The following is a 19231-nucleotide window of genomic DNA, read 5'->3' as shown; positions in this document are numbered from 1 at the left end:
AAAAGAAAATCCTAGGGAATCAGCAGAGATACTGAAACAATCACTTTAAAGAGAAAGCTTCACCAAAGATGCAAGCTAAAAACAAATCAAAACAACAACTACAACAATAATTCTGTATAAGGCCATCAAATGTAAAAGGCAAATTCAAAATAACTACAAAATGAATAAAATGTTTTGAGGTTTAATCTATGGAGGCAAGTAATATACTTGTACTGATTCAATTATAAAGTGCTCCTAAAAAACAAAAACAAACAAAACACAACACCACTCCACACTTCAACAGCTGGAAGATCATTAAGTCATGGCTGGGCCATACTATTATTAAATGAGAATACTAGCAAAACTAATTTATAGTTCTAATATTATGCCACACAATCAAACTATTAAAATTAAAGTAATAACAAAATTGATTTGGAAGAACAAAAAATTCCAAACTATTAAAAGAAATAATTCTTTAAAAGGTAGGGAGAGAGAAAAGTTCTTCCAGACCTCAAACTATTATAAAGTAGCAGTTATCAAAACCATTTGGTAGGTCAACAGAACAAACTAAGAAGGAATCAAAAATAATGGAACTCGATAACCTGCTGTTCAATAAATCTAAAAACACAAACTAAGTAAGGAAAAGAACTCTCACAAAAATTTCTGGGAAAATGAGAAAACAGTCTAGCAAAAATTAGTGTTAAGCCAATACCTCATACTGAATTCTACTATATATCCTGAACAGACATATGACTTGAATATTATGATCATATCACAAAAAAGAAGAAAAGTAGATCATATAGCTTTACGATTAATGAACAGATGCATTTATCCCTAAATAAACAAGAAATATAATATGGAATAGATAATTAAAGAACTTCCACACAAAATTAATGCATCAAGGATAACAAAGAAACCAAATCAAGGGATAAAACCACTTTTTTCAAATGGATGTGATAAGATATAAAAACTATAGATATGAACTCCAAAAGTCATTCTCCAAGATAACTCAAAAAATATTAACAAAGAGTTCGCAAAAGAATTACAAACTATTTAAAAACATATAAAAGAATGCTCCAAAACAATAAGAAAATGCATATTAAAATAACACTCTTCCTCCCAGAGAGTCATTCCATACAATATTTAAAAAAGAGAAGAGAGAAAAGAATTTTCCCTTTTAAAAGCAATGCATTAGAAAAATATGAGGTTTTGCTTCACATCCAGCAAACTGCCAAAAATAACCAAAAAATGGAAACAATCAATATCGAAGTGTTGTGGGAAAATAGTCATACTAGCGCACTGTTAATGAAATTCTAAATCTCAACAGTCATTTTGGAAAATAATTTGGAATTAAGCAAATAAAATAACTAAAATATCTACACCTTTTCACCCAGAGATTCCATTACAGGGTTTTTACCCCAAAAAGATAACACATGAGAAAATTGTCCCCATGTACACCAAAATATTTACAAAGAAATGGAAATAAGGAGGAACCCTAACAATTGTGGAATGTCTAAATAAATTGTGCTAGATGAATATAATAGAATGTTATACAAAAAACATGGAGAAATTTACATGAGGATTGATACAGAATGAAATAAACTAAGCCAGAAAAACCATACATAATGAATACAAAAATGTAAATGGAAGATAAACCACAAAACAGCAAAAAGGGAATGCTGTAAAATTACAAATAGATATGACACCCAAAGAAGAAATATGAGAGGATTCCCCCAACTCCTCTTTTTTATAGACATCTATAGGCATAGTATATTACAAAGATTTTCAGATTTTTCCATTATACTGCTCATTTTTGAAGAAGGGGAAGAAGAAATTTCTTTTCTTCTTTTTTCTTTTAAAAATATTATTATATGGGATGTCTCTCTGAGAAGGAGATAGTGTAAAATAAAATACACTTAAAAAAAGAGAGAAGGAGACAGTGAAATTCTAGTGAAGTAAAAATAAAAAATATAAAGAAAAAAAATTTTTAATGGTTTAGACACTTCAGTGATTCAAAAACAATCAAGTCCTGTTTATTTTCAACATTAGAAAACGAACTAATTTAAAAACAAGTCATCCTATCCCAAATACTAAGTCAACTAGATTATAAGCTTCTTAAAGGTAAATACTGTCAAATCTATTTTTATATCTCAAAAGAGAAGAAACAAGACACAGTGGGCACTTAAAAAGAAACTGCTGGGAGACATAGCCAAAATGGAAGAATAAAGGTAGGGATTCACTCAAATCCCTCCATATACAGCAATGATTCCAAACAAATTCTAGAATGATAAAGCCCACAAAAAGGAGAACATTTTCCCAGGCCAAGACAACTTAGAAGGTTGGCAGGAAAAGTCTGTTCCACCAAGGTGAAATTGGAGCATAGTTCAGCACAGGACCCACTAATGTTGTCCCTTTAACAAAGCAGAAGCAAGCCTTCAAAGATACTGAATCAGCAATGGTAGCAGGTGCTCTTGGAGCCCTGAATCCACAGAAGGTAAGGGAGTAGAACTGGTCTGAGGGAGATTATATTGTCCTTTTTTGTAGCACTGAACCAAGACTATTGCTTTTCTAATAATCCAAGTCACAGTTCTGACAGTCCCAGAGTGAGGAGAAGTACTAGTGATATAAACTGAGATCTTTGGGGGAGAAGGGTTGGAGAGGCCCTAATGTGAACTGTGTCCCCTTTAATCTGTGGGGAAAAGGTGATTCGGGGTCTCAAACTCCCCTCTAGGAGGGACACACCCTTCAGTCCATAAGGGAAACTCCCAAGATAAGTAATCCCATTCAATTTTGAACTGAATTGAAAATCAGTCTATCAGATTCATCCAGAGATTAGCCTCCCCTGCCCCCTCCCACTCAGGACCAAAGATCAAAGGAGCCCCAATATATCTAGGGCTGTATGCCCAGATATCCTGCCCAGGATTATGCTCACTGATGAAGATATTTTCTTCTCAGTGCAAACCCATCTTTGCTAGTCCTGACAGGACCTTGCCCACTAAGAAAACTGTCTTCCTAGCAAGCTTCCTACAGTTTCTTAATGTAAATAAATCCCCTTTTGCCACAGACTTCAGGTCTTCGAATTCTTTCACAATGGATCTGCAACATCGTCCAGAGGGGACCTCTTACCCTCAATTCTCGCACCTCATCAACTAGCATACCAGAGCTTGCAACCATAGTGAATAGGGGGCCCTCATCAAAATTCCAGGGCAGAAACGAGTGCTTGCTGTCATCCACAGATTCTCAGAGTCTAGGCCAGCTTGGAGCAAACCACTTTGGAGGTCCCTAGAAATATCTCTGAAAACAGCTGCACAAAATCTCTGAAGCTTGAAAGAGTACATCCTCCACCATAGAAGCAGAGCTCAACTTTAAGAAAAAGTTAAAAGTCAAGTAATAGGCTGAGAAAAAAGCAACATAAACAATTACTCTAGTGTCAAAGATCAAAACACATACTTAGAAGATTAAGTCAAAACTCCTACATCCAAAGCCTTCAAGAAAAATATGAACTGATCTCAAGCCATAGAAGAACTGAAAAAAGGATTTTGAAAATCAAGAGAAGAAGAAGAAAAATTGGGAAGACATATGATATTGATGCAAGAAAAAAAAAAATGAGTCAACAGATTGGTTAAAAAAAAAAAAAGACATAAAAATACTGAGGAGAAACAACATCTTAAAAAAACAAATGGTAAAAGGTTCAAAAAGCCAATGAGGAGAAAGCCTTAAAAAGCAGAATTGGTCAAATGGAAAAAAAGGAGGTAAAAAAGCTTACTGAAGAAAATAATTTCTCAATAATTAGATTTGAGCAAATGACTCATAATGACTTTTTAAGAAATCAAGAAACAATAAAACAAAATTAAAGAATAAAAAAATAAAAAATCATTGGAAAAACTGACCTGGAGGATAGATCCAGACAAGAGAATTTTAGAATGATTGGACTTCTTGAAAGCAATAATTTTATATACATATATATATATATATATATACATATATATATTTTTTTTTTCTCCCCCCCTCAAGAATCTATCAAGGAAAACTGCCCTGATATTCTAGAACCAGAGGGTAAAATAGAAAGAAGCCATTGTTTACCTCTTGAAAGAGGTCCCAAATGAGAACTCTTAGGAATATCAGAGTCAAATTCCAGAGCTTCCAAGTCAACAAGGAAATAGTGCAAGCAGTCAGAAAGAAACAATTCATTTAACAAGGAGTCACAATTAAGATAAGCAGCTGCTACATGAAACAGCCTGGAGGGTTTGGAATGACATTCCTGAGGGCAAATCAGATAGGAATACAAAAAAGAATCACTACCAAGTAAAAGTGAGTATAATCCTTCAGGGAAAAAGGTGGATGGATATTCAGTGAAATAAAGGAGCTTTCAAGCTTTTTTGATGAAAGACCAGACCTGAATAGAAAATCTGACTTTCAAATCATAAAACTAGAGAGAAACTTAAAAAGGTAAACAAGAAAAGAAAATCATAAGGGTAAATTTAAAAAGGTTAAACCATTTACATTTCTACATGGGAAAATGACATTTGGAACTTATAAGAACTTTCTCATTATTAGGGCAGTTAGGAGTATATAGATAGAGAACACAAGTGTGAGTTGAATGTGAAGGGATGATATCTAAAAAAATAAAATTAATGGGTGAGAGAAGAATGTACTGGGAGAATGAGGTAAATGATTTCACATAAAAGAGGCAAGAAAAAACTTTTGCAGGGAAGGGGAAGAAAGAAAAAGTAAGGAGGGATGACTTCCCATCAGAATTGGCTCAAAGAAGAAATAACATACAAACTCAATTGTGTATAGAAATCTATTTTATTCTACAGGAAACTAGGATGGAAAGGAAGTAAGAAAAAATGAAGCAAGAATGACAGAAGCAAGGGAAGACCCAGGGAGAAGTTGGTCAAAAACAAAACACTTTTGAGAAGGGACAGGATAAAAAGAGAGGGAAAACAGAATAAAGGGCAGCCAAGAGAAAGAATAAATTAGCTTAAGTAATTGGGGGGGGGGGGAGGGATTTTGAAGCAAATTTCTGTGATAAAGGCTTCATTTCTCAAACATATAGAAAACTGTGTCAAGTTTATTTAAAAAAAAAAATTCATTCCCCAATTGATAAATGACCAAAACATATGAACACTTTCCAGATAAAGTAATCAAACCTATCAATTGTTATATGAAAAAATGGTTTAACTAACTACTGATTAGAGAAATGCAAATTATTTATTTATTTTTAGTATACCTTTTTATTGACAGAATAAATGCATGGGTAATTTTTCAACATTGTCCCTTGCAATCACTTCTGTTCCAACGTTTCCCTTTCTCCACTCCATCCCCTCCCCTAGATGGCAGGCAGTCTCATACATGTTAAACATGTTAAAGTATATCTTAAATACAATATATGTGTACATATTTATACAGTTCTCTTGTTGCACAAGAAAAGTTGGATTTGGAAAGTTAAAAATAACCTGGAAAGAAAAACAAAAATGCAAGCAGTCCACATTAATTTCTCAGTGTTCTTTCTCTGGGGATAGCTGGTTCTGTTCATCACTGATCAATTGGAACTGAACTGGATCTTCTCATTGCCGAAGAGATTCACTTCCATCAGAATTGATCCTCATATAATATTGCTATTGAAGTGTATAATGATCTCCTGGTTCTGCCTATTTCACTCAGCATCAGTTCATGCAAGTCTCTCCAAGCCTCTCTGTATTCAACCTGCTGGTCATTTCTTACAGAACAATAATATTCCATAACATTCATATACCACAATTTATTCAGCCATTCTCCAATTGATGGACATCCATTCAATTTCTAGTTTCTAGCCCATACAAAAAGGGCTGCCACAAACATTTTTGCACAAACAGGTCCCTTTCCCTTCTTTAAGATCTCTCTGGGATATAAGCCCAGTAGTAACATTGCTGGAGCAAAGGGTATGCAGAGTTTGATAACTTTTTGAGCATAGTTCCAAAGTGATCCATTCACAAGTCCACTAACAATGCATCAGTGTCCTAGCTTTCCCACATCCACTCCAACATACAGCATAATATCTTTTCCTGTCATCTTAGCCAATCTGACAGGTGTGTAGTAGTATCTCAGAGTTGTCTTAATTTGCATTTCTCTGATCAATAGTGATTTGGAATACCCTTTCATATGAGTAGAAATAGTTTCAATTTCATCATCTGAGAATTGTCTGTTCATATCCTTTGACAACTGGAGAATGGCTTGATTTCTTACAGAGTCAATTCTCATATATTTTGGAAATGAGGCCTTTTATCAGAACCTCTAACTGTAAAAATGTTTTCTCAATTTATTGCTTCCCTTCTTGTCTTGTCTGCATTAGTTTTGTTTGTACAAAAGCTTTTTAACTTGATATAATCAAAATTTTCTATTTTGTGATCAATAACGATCTCTAGTTCTTCTTTGGTCACAAAGTCTCCTCCACAAGTCTGAGAGTTAAACTATCCTATGTTCTTCTAATTTATTTATAATCTTGTTCTTTATGCATAGGTCATGAACCCATTTTGCCCTTATCTTGGTGTACGGTGTTCAGTATGGATCAATGCCTAGTTTCTGCCACACTAATTTCCAATTCTCCCAGCAGTTTTTGTCAAACAGTGATTTCTTATCCCAAAATCTGGGGTGTTAGGGTTTGTCAAACACTAGATTATTTAAGTTATTGACTTTTATCCTTTGAGCAAAACCTATTCCACTGATCAACAAGTCTATTTCTTAGCCAATACCAAATGGTTTTTGGTAACTGCTGTTTTATAATATAATTTTAGATCTGATACAGCAGGCCACTTTCATTTGACTTTTTTTTCATTAGTTCCCTTGAAACTCTTGACCTTTTGTTCATCCATATGAATTTTGTTATTTTTTTCTAGGTCATTAAAATAGTTTCTCAGAAGTCTGATTTGTATAGCACTAAATAAATAGATTAGTTTAGATAGTATTGTCAACTTTATTATATTCACTCAGCCTATCCAAGAGCATTTAATATTTTCCCAATTGTTTAGATCTGACTTTATTTGTGTGGAAAATGTTTTGTAGTTCTGTTCATATAGTTCCTGATTTTCCCTTGGCACAGAGATTCCCAAATATTTTATACTATTAGCAGTTATTTTAAATGGAATTTCTCCTTGTATCTTTTGCTGTTGGATTTTGTTGGTGATGTATAAAAATGCTGAGGATTTATGTGGATTTATTTTGTATCCTGCAACTTTGCTAAAGTTGTGGATTATTTTTAATAGCTTTTTAGTAGAATTTCTCTAAGTATACCATCATATCATCTGCAAAGAGTGATAATTTGGTTTCCTCATTACCTACTCTAATTCCTTTAATCTCTTTCTCAACTCTTATTGCTGAAGCTGTTTCTAATACAATATTGAATAGTAATGGTGATAGTGGGCAACCTTGTTTCAGTCCTGATCTTATTGGGAATGGTTCCAGTTTATCCCCATTACATATGATGTTACTGATGGTTTTAAATATATGCTACTGATTATTTAAGGAAAAGTCCATTTATTCCTATACTTTCAATGTTTTTAATAGGAATGGATGTTGGATTTTACCAAATGCTTTTTCTGCATCTATTGAGATGATCATATGGTTTTTGTTAATGTGGTTATTGATATAGTCAATTATGCTAATAGTTTTCCTAATATTGAAACCAGCCCTGCATATAAATTCCATTTGGTCATGATGTATTATCTTGGGGATGATTTTCTGTAATCTTGTGCTAATATTTTATTTAAGATTTTAGCTTCAATATCCATTAGGGAGATTGGTCTATAATTTTCTTTTTCTGTTTTCAACCTACCTGGTTTAGGTCTCAGTACCATGTCTGTGTCATAGAAGGAATTTGGTAGGACTACTTTAATCCCTATTTTTTCAAACAGTTTATATAGTATTGGCGTTAATTGTTCTTTAAATGTTTGGTAGAATTCACATGTAAATCCAACTGGTCCTGGGGACTTTTTCTTAGGGAGTTAATAGCTTGTTCTATTTCTTTTTCTAAAATGGGACTGCTTAATTAACCAATTTACTTCTTCCTTTATTAATCTGGGCACCCTATATTTTTGAAAGTATTCATCTATTTCATTTAAGTTATCGAATTTATTGGCATAAATTTGGGCAAAATAACTCCTAGTTATTGCTCTAATTTCCTCTTCATTTGTGGCAAGTTCTCCCTTTTCAATTTTAAGACTAACAATTTGATTTTCCTCTTTCCTTTTTCTAATCAAATTTACCAATGTTTTATCTATTTTGTTGGTTTTTTCATAATACCAACTCTTAGCTTTTTTTTACCTTCAATTTTATTAATCTCTCCTTTTATTTTTAGGATTTCAAGTTTAGTGCTTGACTGAGGGTTTTTAATTTGCTCTTTTTCTAGCTTTTTTAGTTGTAAGTCTAATTCATTGATTTTCTCTTTTTCTATTTTAACAAGCAGGCCTCTAAAATATAAAATTTCCCCTTATTACCACTTTGGCTGTATCCCACACATTTTGGTATGACGTCTCATTGTCATTCTCTTGGGTGAAATTATTAATTGTGACTATGATTTGCTGTTTCACTCAATCATTCTTTAGGATGCGATTATTTAGTTTCCCATTTTTTTGGTCTATTTTCCCCTGGCTTTTTATTGAATGTAATTTTTATTGCATCATGATCTGAAAAGGATGCATTTATTATTTCTATTTCTGCCTTTGTGCATTTGAATTGAGGTCTTCTTTATGTCTTAATATATGGTCAATTTTTGGATAGGTTCCATGAACTGCCGAAAATAAAGTGTACTCTTTCTGTCTCCATTTAGTTTTCTCCAAAGATCTAACATGCCTAACTTTTCTAATATTCTATTTACCTCTTTAACTTCTTTCTTATTTATTTTGTGGTTTGATTTATCTAGTTCTGAGAGAGCAAGTTTGAGATCTCCCAATATTATAGTTTTGCTGTCTATTTCTTCTTGCAGCTCCCTTAACTTCTCCTTTAAGAATTTAGATATTACACCAGTTGGTGCATATGTTTAATATATTCATTATCTATATTACTCTTTAGCAAGATATAGTGAGTGCCCTTCCTTGTCTCTTTTAATTATATCAATTTTTACTTTTGCTTGATCTGAGATCAGGATGGCTACCTCTGCTTTTTGACTTCACCTGAAGCATAATAGATTCTGTGAGAAATGTAAATTAAAACAATTCTGAGGTTTAATTAATTAGATTTGCTTATATGACAGAAAAGGAAAATGACAAACAATTAGAGGAGGCTTGGGGGAAAAAAATCAAACATTAATGCATTCTTGGTGGAATTGTGAACTCATCCAACCATTCTATAGAGCAATTTGGAACTATGTTCAAAGGGCTATAAAGTCATGTATACCTTTGGATCTAGCAATACTATAAGTATGTATCCCAAAAGAGATTTTTTTAAAAAATGTAAAAAAGGAAAGAGAAAAGGACCTATATGTACAAAAATATTTACAGAAGCTCTTTTGACAAGGCAAAGAATTGGAAATTGAGAGGATTCCCATCAATTGGGGAATGGCTAAAGAAGTGCAGTATGTGATTATTATGGAATACTATTGTGTTACAAGAAATGATGAGCAAAATGCTCTAAGAAAATTCTGGAAAGACTTCTATGAGCTAATGCAAAATGAAATAAATACTTTGTGTGCAAAATAACAGCAATATTTTAAGATGATCAGCTGTGAATCCCCAGGTTATTCTCAATAATACAATGATTCAAAATAACTCTAAAGGATTTAGGATGAAAAATGTTATGCATACCCAGTGAAAGAACTGATGGTTTCTGAATATAAATTGAAGAAAACTTTTTAAAAACTTCCTTTTCCTCAAGGTTTGGTGGTTTTTTTGGGGGGGGAAGGAGGGTAGGCTTCTTTCACAACATGACTACTATGAAAATGCTTTACATGACTATACAAGTATAACCTACATTCTCAAAGGTGGGAGAGGGAGAAAGGGAGAAAATCTGTAACTCAAAGTTTTTAAAAACAAATGTTAAAAATTGTTTTTACATGTAACTTAGTAAAAATAAGACTAAATAAAATAAAATTTAAAAACAAAAACAGAAAAGAAATTGCTAATTTTATGTTAGCTCATATAATCCTCATAATAACTTTGTGAGGTATTATCATGTCCACTTTACAGATGAAGAAGCTGAAACTCAAGAGAAATAAAGTGACTTGCCCAGAGTCATACAGACAGCAGAAAGGATATCATTTGAACTAAAGTCTATAACTAAAAAGCTAATGCAATAGATATTATCCTATGTTATCTCAATGATATTGAACTCTATTCATATTACAATTCATCTATACCTTATCCTCTAAGCCTCTTGTCTATTACTCCTATAAATCAACTACAAGGGGTCTTTCCCACAAGAGGACTTTCTAGATCGAACAGTGGAGACCCTAATGATTGAATTGGGAGTGGTGAGAGATGGAGTTTGACAATCAATTAGAAATGAAAGAAATGAAGAGTCAAGAATGACTCAGGCTGAGAATTCTCAAAATCAACTAAAATTTGCTAAGTGTCAGATGCTGTGCTAAAGGCTGGGAAATCAAAGAAAGGCAGGAAAAAAAACCTCCAAACATTCTTGTTCTCAAAGAGCTCACATACAAGATAAAAACATCTCAGAGGGAAGGCATCAAGAAAATGAAGAAGATTGGAAAAGGCTTCTTGCAGAAGGTGAAACCATTAACTGAGGAAACCAAAGAAGTAAAGAGGCAGAGATAAGATGAATAAGAATTTTTTTTTTTTTTTTTTTTTTTTTGGAGAGCAGCAATTGGATGGCAGCAGAGAGGAATATTACCAAATAAATTCTATTTTAGCCATATTGAGTTTGAGATACCTAAAGAAAATTCAAATAGACAGGTCTAACAGGCAGTTTGGTGATACAACAGTGGAATGAGTTTAAGAAAAATAAAAGCTAGAAGGGAAATCTGCATAAAAACAATTGGACCAATGGGAACCGATGAGCCAGAACAAGGAAGACATATCTCTCTCTCTCTCTCTCTCTCTCTCTCTCTCTCTCTCTCTCTCTCTCTCTCTCTCTCTCTCTCTCTCACACACACACACACACACACACACACACACACACACACACACACACACGATGCATTTATAATAAAGCAAAGGCTACTGGTCAGCCAGACAAATGAGAAGCAGAAGAGAATTTATATCATAGAAGGCAAGGATGAAGAGAGTATCCAGAAATGGTAAACAGCATCAAAAGATCAGAAAGGATGAGGATGCAGAAATGGGCACATGACTTGAGATCATTGGAAACCTTAGAAAGGTTTCAACTAAGTAGTGGGATCAGGTCAATTTAAGAATTTGAAAAAACAAGCATGTACTGCTTTACCTAGGAATCTGGCTAGAAAAGATGTATAACTATGATAATTTGATAGCAAGGTGTGTGTATGTATGTATATATATATATGCAACAAAAGAATGACGCTAATAAAGAAAACAAGTAATGTTGGAAGAGAGAAAGGAGTAAAGTCCAAGAAATAGAAGGGAATGGGATCAGATAAAGAGCACAAGTAGGGGGCAGAATTCACAGTAAGGTCAAATGGCAAATGCAGAGAGAATGGGGGTTAACATAGAGATGCTTACAGTTGAGGAAGATGAGGAAATTCTTAATAGATGGCTGGTTACTATTTTCTCAGTAAAAGTAAAAGTAGAGGATATGCCAAATAAGATCTGAGCTTCAGTAAAATGCTAAGGAACAGTGAGGAATGAACTGAAGTTTAGGGTGAGGTAGAAAAGATTTAAAAGGAGTATTAGGAAAGATGAAAGCTTATGATCAGAAAATAAAAAAAATTTTAGGGTTCACAATCATATAAGTAGCATAGGTGACTCTAAGGTCTGACTATCCTCATGTAGTTCATGGTAATTAAAGAAACTGAGGAATGGAAAAGCTTGTATAATTCTAAAAGTGGTTTTCTTTATAGTTCTATATAATTTATCTTATGTACTTAAAAATATTCTGAGGAGCCTAAAGGGTTCACCAGATTGCCAAAAGGGTCTATGACTCCCACAAAAAATTAAGAAATTATGCTCTAGGACCCAGCTTCTTAAAATAGTGGTTCACAACCCCACAACCCCATATGGGATCTCATAACTGTATGTGGGAGGTAGCAAAACTATAATTTATTATTATGAAATGTTTGATTTGTATACCTATTTTTTTAACCTATATACAGAGTCATATAAAAATTTATCAAGCAAAAAAAATCACAAATGAAAAAATTTAATTAGTCCTGAGCTAGGACAAGGAAAGATAAAATATAGGAATTCCCAAAAAAAGTTTCCAACAGCCATCATGTATAATAGTAATAAAAAATAAAAAAAAGTTGACTTCTCTATAGCAGTGAAGTGGATTAATGATGGACACCATCACTATTTCATAATTTCCTCCACCACCAGGGAACAAGAATGAAAAAGAAGAGGAGTTACACTGTGCTAAAGGTGAGTTGGGTATAAACAGAAGATCAAGGGATCAAGGGTTGTTTAACAAATATAAAGAAGTCATTCCTTCCTATTAGGTTAAGCATGATTAAGAAGGGAAATAAAGCTTCCAAAGCTGACAGACTAGAAGAATCAAGGCACCAAAGGTGAATAGGCATGAAAGAGGTAGGGGCTATATATGTAGGATTAGGATTCATGAGAAAGAAACCAACCAGAGAATCATGACTCCTAAGAGTTGAGAAGCAAAGGAATTGCTGAACATTTTAGATGTGAGATAGGGAACATCTCACTTGGTCAAAGGCTCCAATGTTATAAGCTAAATTAAGCTTTCTGACCTTAAACCAAGAGACACATCTCATTCCAACTGTAGTAAGCAAGTCTTCATCTTAGACACTTGCTAACTACCTATAATGACAAGGACAAATCAACTCTGGGCTTTAGTTTCTTCTATTTGTAAAATGTGGAAAACACCTATAGTAACTCCCCTCACAAGGTTTTAAGATAAAAAAATAATAAAACAAATCTTAAAAGCATTACATAAATTGCTTTTATGATTAAGTCAGTCTGGGAAAAACAGCATAACAGCAGAGACAGCAGGCTTACTATACTAAATATTATACTAATCCAAAATTTAGTATTTCCTCAATGCAACTAAAATTATTAGAAAATCAAGAACAAAGGAAAACAAAATCTTTGCAACAAGTTTTTCTGACAAAAGTCTCAAAGACATACAGAAAATTGAATTAATAAATAAAAGGAAAAAAAAGAGTCATTCCCTAACTTATAAATGGTCAAAGGATATAGATAGGCAATTTTCAGAGAAAGAATTCCAAACCATCAATAGTGAAACTCCAAGCCATGTGAAAAAAGTGCTCTCAATCACTAATAATTAGAGAAATTAAAAAAACTCATTCAAATTGGCTAACCAAAAAAAAAAAAAAAAAAAAAAAAAGAGAGAGAGAAAAATTATTAATGTTAAATTAAAAGGGTTATCATAAAACAGTTACACTAATGTACTTGTGGTAACCAATATGGAACACCGAAAAAGCTACTAAACTTTAAATCCCCCAATATGGCTACTTTCATCTATACCCCAAAAAGAGCAAAGAAAGAAGAAATAGACTTAGAAGTATAAAAACCTTTATGGCAGTTCTTTTTGTAGTATCAAAGAACTGGAAACTAAGAGGGTTCTTTTCAATTGGGGAAGGGCTTAACAAGTTATGATATATGAATGTGATTAATACTATTGTATTGTAATAAATGAAGAGAATGGCTTTAGGAATAACTTGGAAGACTTGAAAAAACTGATACAAAGTGAAGTGAGCAGCATCGGGAGAACGATTAATACAATGATAGCAGTATTGTAAAGATAAGGCATTTTGAAAGATTTTTGCAACACTCAGCAATACAATAATCAACCACAATTTCCAAGAATTCATGATGAAACACACTATACATCTCTAGAAAAATGATGGACTCTGACTGCAGACTGAAGCATATGTTCTCTCTCTTTCTCTCTTTTTTAACTCTGGACATGGTTAATGCAGAAATTTGTTTTGTATAATGCATTTTGTTTTTCTTGACTTTTTGGGGGTGGGGGAGGGGAGGGAAAAGAAAAAAATTAGAAACTAAAGATAAAATTTAATTTCTTAAAATTAAGTATTTACAATCTACTCAGCATTGCAAACGTGATTTGAACATAAAGAAGGCAAAGAAGGTACCACACAGCTGAAGAAAGCTTTGGGTAAGAAATCCAACTTTGGAAGTATTAAAAAGTTCTAACATCCTGGCACCTGAGACTTATTAGCCACAGTAGCTCTGGTGTACAAAGAATTAAGCTCAGATCACTTCCACCCTTTCCAAGGATAAATTTCTATTATCATGCTCAGTAGCATAGTCTACTAAAAGTCAATTCTAAACTACTAAAAGTCTATGTCTATGCTCCTATTAACTTCATAACCAGGCAGCTTTTTGACCTAAGTCTGTTTCCGCATATTCAAAATGAGATTTATATATGCATTCACAATACTCATCAGCAAATCTAAGTGCCTCATATATACCAGGCACAGGAGTAGATGCTGGGGATGGGATATATAAACAAAGAATTAAACAATTTCTACTAGCAAGAAATTTACAATCTTTTATTTTCTTGATTTTGAATTTATTTTCCTTCCCACCACCCCACTCCAAAACACAAAAACCAAAGCCCTCTTAACAAAAATGCAACCAAGCCAAAAAAAATTTAAAAAGAAAAAATCACAATTTTGGCTATGTCCAAAAAGGTATATCTCATTATACTTACTAAGTGCATTACCTCTCTCTCTTAGGAAGTAACACTCTTCATCATCAGTACATGGAACCATGGCTGATCATTTCATTGATCAAAGTTTTTAATGTTTTTGTAACAGATTAGGATAACTGACAATGAACGTCATTGTAGAGAAACAGGCAAATTCATGGATGTACCCTATTCCAGCCATTTTAAAGAGTAATTTGAACTATACTGCACAACTAAACTGTGCATGAATGCCCTAAAGTAGCTTATACTTTTAGTAGGCCTATACTCCAAAGAAATCAAAAAGGCTTTATATGCACAAAAATATTTTATAACATGGTGGGGAAAAAATTAAACATCTAGACAAATTATGGTATTATATTCATATATAATATGGTATTATATAATCATATATCAAATATATAATATGGTATTATATTTATATATAATAGAATCCAATGTGCTATAAGAAATTATTAAATTATTAAAGTGCCATTTTCAGAGAGCACTGTGGAAAACACACATATGTGTATGTTTGTATATGTGTAATATAAAATACATATAACAAAATAAATATTCAATAATTAAATTCAACATGCTTTGTGAGGGAAGAGCCTAGCATAGCAGTTGGAGAGAGGGGAACCAAGAAAAACTTCATCTTCAAGATGAGAAAGAACCGAGGAAATTAAAGAAAGAAAAGAATGCATTCCAAGCACATGGCTCAATATATAGGCATAGAGGTAAAAGACGGAATGTCCTGTGTAGAAGGCTAGTTTGACTGATTACACAGAAAAGGAATAATATATAATAAAACTGAAAAAATATAGGTTGAAGCTAGCTAGCTAGATTGTACAAGACTTACAACTAGAATTTAGATTTATTTCATCAAGGAGGCAAATGGTCAGATTTGTGGTTAAGGAAAATTATTATGGGGCAATGTTATAGGATAGATTAAGTGGTGAGAGACAATGTACAGTGACCAAATTAGCAAACTATCCCAATAATCTAGCTAAGAAATGAGGTCCTATGCTAAAGTGGTTGTGTTAAGTAAAGTGAAAGAGCCAGATATAAAAAAATACAAGAAATGATCATTTATGGGATAAGGGAGAGTGAAAAGTCCAGAATAATGCCAATATTATGAGACTGCCTTAGACATCCCTATGAAATAAGAGTGGAAGGATTAAAGAAAAGATAACAAATTTAGTTTTAGACATGTGGAATTTTAAGATGTCTCCAGGCTATCCAAATTGAAATTTCCAAAAGGCAATTGATGATATGAATCTGGAGCTCATAGAAAGACATGGGTTGGAAATATAGAAGTGGAAGTCATCTGCATAAAAATGATAGGTAAATTCTTGAGAGATTATTAGGTTACTAAGAGTAGCTAAAGAAATAGTAAGAAGAGAGAGGAATCATAACCCAGTTATGATATATATGATGTGATGAGAACAGCCAGACAAGGAGGGGGAACCAAGAGAGAATAAATGTCACAAAAGCTAAAGAAGACAGAATATTCAGGTAAAAAAGGGTGATAACCATGCAATAGACAGGCTGAGAAGCATTGGGACTGAGAAAAGCCATCAAAAATTAGACAATTAATAGGTCAATCCTAACTTTGAAGAGAACTTTTTTAACTTGAATGAGGAGGCTGGAAGTCTGATTACTTACAGCAGAAGAAGAGAAGAAACAAAGTGGAGATCTCAAGTCTTTTAGAAAGCTTTTCTGAGGAGTTTGAAGTTCAAGTTTTTACCCATGTCAAAACTTGATGAGGAAACAGAACTGTGCAACATAAGAACATATTCCTCCTCTCTCCCCAAAACATAGATAGATGGAAAAGTTAAAAAGGCAACCAACCTTTGATGCCCAACCAGAAGCCTCTAACATTTGGCACTACTGAAAGGTACTCCTTTGGGCTTGCTCTGATCAGTGGGAACCATAGGAAGCATGAAGTCAGGGAACTTTAGCTAGAGGATTAAGTATTTTCCCCACCCTAACTCTTAAGAAACTCATAATCTGCTCATGTCCTGCCTTCCATAGTCCACCTAAGATTATAATGGATCTACAAGGCACCGGGGTCTATTTGCATCAAAACACTGTCACATGGTAGTGTTGTCAGTAATTCTGACCCAATACCTGAACTGTCAAAGGTAAACCAAAAGGGAAGCAACTCATAAGAATTATTGCCAAAGGAAAACTATACAAGACATGTAGGGAGAAAGCCTAAGCATTTCATTGAAGGTTGTTGATACATCTGCTGGCATAAACATCCTCCCAAAGGATATCATCAAAGAAGCGGACTCCAAACTGGTTAGCATAAGTAAAAAAAAAATGGGGACCAGTAAAAAATATTGTGGGTAAGTAACATTCACCATCTTTAAAGATGACCCTATGCTCGCCGCTGTACTGACTGGAAATCTAAGCCAGAGGATTTCTCAATTTTGAGAAGGTATCCTCTTTCAAGAGTATCACAAGGGTAGCAACTACCCTTCCCCAAGCTTAAACCACAAAGTCTCACCCACTCTATCTACAGCAATCAACAAGGTGTGTCTTGACTCTCATTTAGGAAGTAGCTCATTTTATACTTGGAAATCATTGTTAAGGAAAATCTGTTCTCTTCTACAGGTAAGAACTTCAGGAACAGTGGAAATATTCCTAACTGGGCAGTGAGCAACCCTGAAGCCCCCCACTAACCCAGTGAACAATGTCTTGCATCCTCCCTACCACAAACAACACAAGAAGGGCAAGATTTCCCCCGCTCCTCAGCACACAATCCCAAACGAACATCACCATCCTTCCCGGCTTCATGCAAGAAAATGATTCTAACAGAACCTGGTTTTGAAAAAAAGAACCCCCCCCCCCCCCCCCCCCCCAGTTCCAAACCCAACTGCTCCCCGCCGCTAAAACTAAAGGGTTCAGTCCCTCATGGCGTCTGCCGCTACTACCAAAGGTTACTCAAAGGCCAAGGCCCACAGAGAGGTGCAGTAGGAGGGCTGTCCCCACGGCAGAAGCCATTCTCCCCACAACCCCTTCCCATCCCTCAAGCTTTGTGGCCAGAAAGCAGCCTATGCGCTTATTTAAAACACAGACACTCCGAGCCTCTCCCCTCGGCCCCCAGCCATAGCCTGCCGGCCACTTTCTTATCTTCCAGAGGCCAGGATAGGCCCCACCTTTAGCTTCCCATTTTGGCAGGTATCGAGTAACCCCTCCTCAGCCCCCCCCCCAAAAAAAAAACCCTCATAAAACTGTGAGAAAGGGAGCCCCTGCCCAGTAAGTCTTTCCAGGATCGAGGGATATCCATAGCTTCATTCCACTCAACCAGAGTCACTTACTGACTTCCTCTCCCCCCCCATTCTTAACAGCCAGGCGGAATGTTCGGTCCCGGGGGGAGGGGGCCGAGGGGCAGAAAGAAGGGGGGGGGGGTGGAGGAGCCCGGGAGGAGCCGAGGCCCTCGGGACCTAGGGGGGCCGGCTCAGATGGGCGCGGGATGGCCTGGAGTGGAAGTACGGGGCTCGGACGGGGCGCAGGAGGTGGGGGGGTTAGGGCCCACGGCAAACCGGAGGAGGAGCCGGACCCTGTCCGTGGAGGCCCGGCTGAGCCGCCCAGGAGAGGAGCCGAATGGAATCCAGGGCGGGCGGGCGGCCGAGGTGGAGGGGGGGAGGAGAGGAAGAGGTTGCAGCAAAACCTGCGGCCGGACTAGGAGAGCGTGGGGGGAGGCCCCAGAGTCGGTCGGGGCTGGCCTGGCGAGAGGACGCGCGGGGCCGGGGCCGATTTGGGTCTGCCTGAAGCTGGGCGGAAGGCCGCGGTGCGGCAGGGGCGGCGAGGAGGGGAGCTCACCTCCGACCCTGTACATGTTGGCGGCCATGTCGGGCTCCGGCTGGGGCTTCGGCTCCGGGGGCGCGGCGCGGCACTGGGGGCTCAAGGGCCTGGCCTGGCCGGGGCCCGGCGCTCGGGATTCGCAGGGTGGCGCGGCGGCTCCTCCAGGTGGGGGAAATGTGCAGGAAAATGGAGGATCGATCGGCTGGAGTGGGGGCGGGGGCGTACGCTTTAAAGGGGCCGCACTCGGCCCGCCGCCGCCGCCGCCGCCGCCGCCGCCGCCGGAGGCCGAGGGGAGGGGGAGGCCCTAGAGACCCATGGGACTGGGCTGGTTGGCTCCAGGCGGCTCCTCGCCTTTCTGCTAGTCTATTCCACACACAGTCGCCATCCTCCCTCTACAGTCTTCTTCCTGCTCCTCCTACCCTCTCTCTCCCCTACCCTCTTCCCGGCCTCCCCTGGCCTCTCTTCTCCCCACCTTTCTCCCCCTCCTTCTCTCCCCCACTCCTCTCCTCCCTCTCCCTTTTTCTCCTTCTTCCTCCTCTTCTCCCTCTTCCTCCTTCTCCCTCCTCTTCTCCCTCTTTCTCGTTCTCTCCTCTGCCTCTCCCACTCCCTCCATTCTTCCCTCCCTCCTCTTCTTCTTCTTCCTTCCTTCTTCTTCTCCTTCTTCTTCTCCTTCTCC

General features: G+C 36.4%; 1 protein-coding gene across 2 annotated transcripts in view; it reads right to left on the bottom strand.

Annotated features, from left to right (window-relative positions):
• MTA1 (metastasis associated 1) overlaps nt 1-18849 on the bottom strand; it is a 243965-nt gene extending 225116 nt beyond the window's left edge. The window contains exon 1 of one of the 2 annotated variants that reach the window (XM_031952899.1): nt 18574-18849. In XM_031952899.1, coding sequence (XP_031808759.1) covers nt 18574-18601 — 28 coding nt within the window. In that variant the 5' untranslated portion in view covers nt 18602-18849. The remainder of the gene's footprint in view (nt 1-18573) is intronic. The other variant, XM_031952898.1, reaches the window with a different exon arrangement.
• Nucleotides 18850-19231: the final 382 nt, after the last annotated feature.

This window comes from Sarcophilus harrisii, chromosome 2, assembly GCF_902635505.1.
Source record: "Sarcophilus harrisii chromosome 2, mSarHar1.11, whole genome shotgun sequence".
NCBI classification, from domain to species: domain Eukaryota; kingdom Metazoa; phylum Chordata; class Mammalia; order Dasyuromorphia; family Dasyuridae; genus Sarcophilus; species Sarcophilus harrisii.
Note: the sequence above shows the minus strand (reverse complement) of the source record. Positions and strands in the feature narration are given on the sequence as shown.